This window comes from Morone saxatilis, unplaced genomic scaffold, assembly GCF_004916995.1.
Source record: "Morone saxatilis isolate NCDOM2014 unplaced genomic scaffold, NCSU_SB_2.0 Contig4, whole genome shotgun sequence".
Classification (NCBI taxonomy): Eukaryota; Metazoa; Chordata; class Actinopteri; family Moronidae; genus Morone; species Morone saxatilis.
This window is the reverse complement of record NW_023339984.1, coordinates 115,567-119,372: the sequence shown is the minus strand read 5'-3', so window position 1 is coordinate 119,372 and position 3,806 is coordinate 115,567. Positions and strand designations below refer to the sequence as shown.

At 40.5% G+C, this 3,806-nt stretch overlaps 1 protein-coding gene across 1 annotated transcript in view; it reads right to left on the bottom strand.

Annotated features, from left to right (window-relative positions):
• The window catches only part of htra3b (HtrA serine peptidase 3b), a gene marked incomplete at its 5' end in the record, with an annotated part of 3,930 nt that extends 2,732 nt beyond the window's left edge, over positions 1–1,198 (bottom strand). Inside the window, 4 exon segments of the mRNA XM_035675845.1 lie at positions 404–461; positions 538–652; positions 832–864; positions 1,004–1,198. Coding sequence (XP_035531738.1) covers positions 404–461; positions 538–652; positions 832–864; positions 1,004–1,198 — 401 coding nt within the window.
• Between the last annotated feature and the right edge of the window lie 2,608 nt (positions 1,199–3,806).

Here is a 3,806-nt window from a genome sequence, read left to right as displayed (position 1 = left end):
TTTCTGCCTTTTAACAGGCAGTTTTTCTTGCCCATGTGCTTGCTCATGGTGGTACTGTTGGGTCTACGCTACACAAATAAAATTGAATTGAATTGAATTGAAAAATTGAAAATACAACAACAAGCAAGGCAAATTATCTGCATTAAAGTATGTTATAATGCTAAGAGGAAGGGATGTTAAATGAAGACCCCATATAAATCCTTGAGGTACACCATGGCTACTTTCAAGAGCTTTTGATTTGAATGTTGCAGCTGTTACTGTGCTGTAACCTACTCATAGCTGGGCCGGTGGTTGTAGTGTGTTATATGCTTTGAAAAAAGCCAGAAGTTGAGTATTTAATATTGAAAATGAATCTGTATTAAATTTGCCACATTTCTCAACAACATAATAATTACAGACTTACGCTGGTGTGATAGTCAGCATCCTGATTCCAATGAAACGCTTCTTTATTGACCTCACATCTGAAAGAGGCTCCAGTTAGTTTCTGTATGCTCAGCAGGATACTCGCAGATGTTTAATGCTAGTGATGTCACTCACCTTTGCTGTGCTTATCGAGCGAATCATTGAGGAAGCGAGTGATCCTGTCGGAGGGAATGGCAAATGAGATCCCTGCTGCAACCTTCAGGGTGTTGATGCCGATCACCTCCCCATCCTCAAATACAGACACAGCAGGGCTCATTTTGAGATTGTTGGGATGAGGAGTACAGGAGTACAACAGTAGAAAAGGCTTCTACAGTTGCTGTCATCAAGAATAACAGTTCAAGGGCACTATGTTCAAAGTTTATCAGACCTAAGCAGAGAAAGGTATTTCACAGCAATCAAAAAGCTTACCAAATTGACAAGAGGTCCTCCTGAATTTCCATACTGTGAAGGAAAACAAAAAGAAATGCATAAAAAAATTTTACAACCAAATTGCAAATTGAAATAGAGTCATATTCCAGGCTGACTCTGCCTGAAAAATATACTACTGACTCAGAACACGTCTACATTGCTATATTCTCACGTTGATAATAGCGTCTGTCTGGATGTAGTCCATGTCGGAGTCCCTTAGGCCCAGCTCCTTCCCGTCTCTCTGAGCAGTGCTGACGATGCCGGTGGTGACGGTGTTCTGGAGGGCGAACGGGCTGCCGATCGCAACCACAAACTCCCCAGGCCTCAGGTCTGCACTGTGGCCCAGAAACAATATAGACAGCTTCGTCTGGGAGGAGGCAGGGAAAACAGACACGGGTAAGAAAATGTAGGATATAGGATTACATTTACAATCAAGTAAGCACAATCCAATTCTAATTTACCTAACAAGCTTTGCACACCAGTGTGTAGGATTTATTGTCATCTAGCAATGAAGTGAAACTTGCAAATTGCCCTACCTAGAGCCAGCTGCCTGCTCTATCGAAAGTGTCCTGAGATAACTTCTGTTAGAAATTGGTGCTATACAAATAAAATTGAATTGAATTGAATTGAATTGAATATGCTTTTGATATTTCTGTTGGACTGTTTTCCAGGAGGAGCATCTTATTATATTGGTGAATCAGTAATTTGGAAATGTAACCTAGGCAACATTATAGAGCAAAGTATAGACATATTGACCCTGGGTAGTAAAAAGTTTCTTAAAAGCTACATAAGGCTTTTTACTTTTACACTTTGCTCGCTGTGGTAGGGAAAACAAGGCTCTATGGATGTTTAAAAATAAAACTAACTCTGCAAGACACTGCAAATGTTGAACTGAGTCAGTTTCGGTGACATGCAAGCTTTAAACAGCTATTTTAAAGATTCAATGAAACCCAGTGCGAAGTATAGCAAAACATCCACAACAACAAAGTCAATGTCTGGAACATGGTGAAGAAAATGTGAAAAGTATTGGAAACCATAATATTACCAGCTGATGATAAAAACAGCTTGTAAAACTACAAAGTAAAGACAATTAAATATCAATATTGAAGTTTCCATGATAAAATTGGCTACAAGTTAATTTAGTATAAGTTTTTAAAGTAGTAAAAAAGTAATAGTTATTATTAAAAAAGTGAGTTAATAAAGGTTAAAAATTAAAAATTCCATTTTTTGGCATTAGTTCTTATGTGCACTGCCCTCTACTGGTCAGAGCTGGAAATTTTTACACATTTCTTGCAGTTGATCACAAACAGGCAAGAGAGACAGTGTGCAATAGCATGGTTGGTCTGCTGATTTAATTTCTGACACGCTTCGTGCCTTGGGACTATTTGTTCTGTGGAGTAATATGTGTAATATTGACGAAGGTGACACTTGCTTTTATTAAAGAAATGTCATGTTAAGCAAACTTTTTGATTTTTCGTATGACCTGTGGCTTCTGCTAGCTAGCATCTACAGGTGTAAGTAGCTCTGCCGCAGTGATTGACTCTGTTAATTTAGCACTTATAGTGAGCTGTATTTCTACACAATAAGTGCTGCTTTAAAGGGAACTTGGACACTGCTAGCCATTTCATTCGCTGTGTTTCTCACTTTTGTCATCGCATGTTTCTCAACGACATTTCGCGTCTAAGCGTCGGTGGGTGGAAGTGTATTTCAAAGCACGTCGTGAAAAACAAAACGGCTACTTTGCGGGCACCTCTCCTCGCTTGCTACCGCTGCTGATGTGCCTTTTTGTTCGCCGGGCCAACTTTGCGCGTTGGTTGAGCAATCTACGACGTGGGGGTAGTACTTAGTACATTAACGCTTTTATTGAGGCGGCGTGTGGGTTCTATGTGAACTGCCGTAAACGGCCGTTCGTGATTTTCTCGTCGTTTCTCCCTGTCTCCGGTAGCTATTTCCCAATTGTACGTGGCGCACCGTGGTCGCTAAAGTTGCAAGGTTTTTTCGCCTGTGCGCTGAGGGTGGGGGGTCACCATTTCAACCGACAAGGTCATTTTCAACATCAAATGATCCGTAAAAACGGTTATTAAGCTGAAAGAGGTTGCAAGTGTCTCCTTTAAGTTTTGTATCATTTGAAGTTTAGCAGTCAGCAGAGCAGTCCGTTAATGATTCGCTCTAGTCTTGTTTATATTAAGCTCTCCAGTTAGTTGTAGTGTTTGATGTATAGCCAATAATTCTCCAGATTCACGTTCGTCAGTAAAGACAAGTAATATATATGTGTTGTTAATAAAAGACTCTGGGAGGACCTCTTGTATGTATACGCTGCGTCTTATCAGCTCGAACGCAAAGTGTGCTGTGGGCAGAGCGTCTACTCAAAGATGAGATCATATTAGTATACAGCTATGGTACAACAATATACAAAGGCAGTACAGAGACGTGAGAAAGTGTCTAGAAAGAAAAAGAGAGGGGAAATGATAAAGAAGGGTTCAGTGGTGAAAAGGAAGGGAGGGAAGGAATGGACCTGGTAGAAACACAGTGACTCAGCAGGACCAGAGGGTTCTTCCGAGAGAAGAAAGTGAATTAACGCTGCTTTGTTTGAGTATTCTTTAGGTGGTGTTTTGGATTGTGTTTCTCCTTCTCACTCCGACCCAGTGTCTTGGCCTGGTCCCAGTTTCCTCCTCGTTCTAATGCAGAGATGTCAACTTTCGGTCACGCTGGGACCGAGGTTCAAACCCACCATTGTCATTTTTAGTGAAATCCCGCAGGTTTCCCAAAATAACAAATAAGGCACTCCCCTTTATTTTTGGCAGCTCAATTTGGGTAAAATGATTGTGTAAAATGATGACAAGCATCTAGAATATTTCCATTTGATGGAATCGGTGAGCATCCCCATAAAAATAATGGTCTGGGGTCTAAAAAAATTTATATTTTCCCAGTGAACCTGGTTGGGAGTAAGGAAAAATGTTACAAGAAAGGTGACT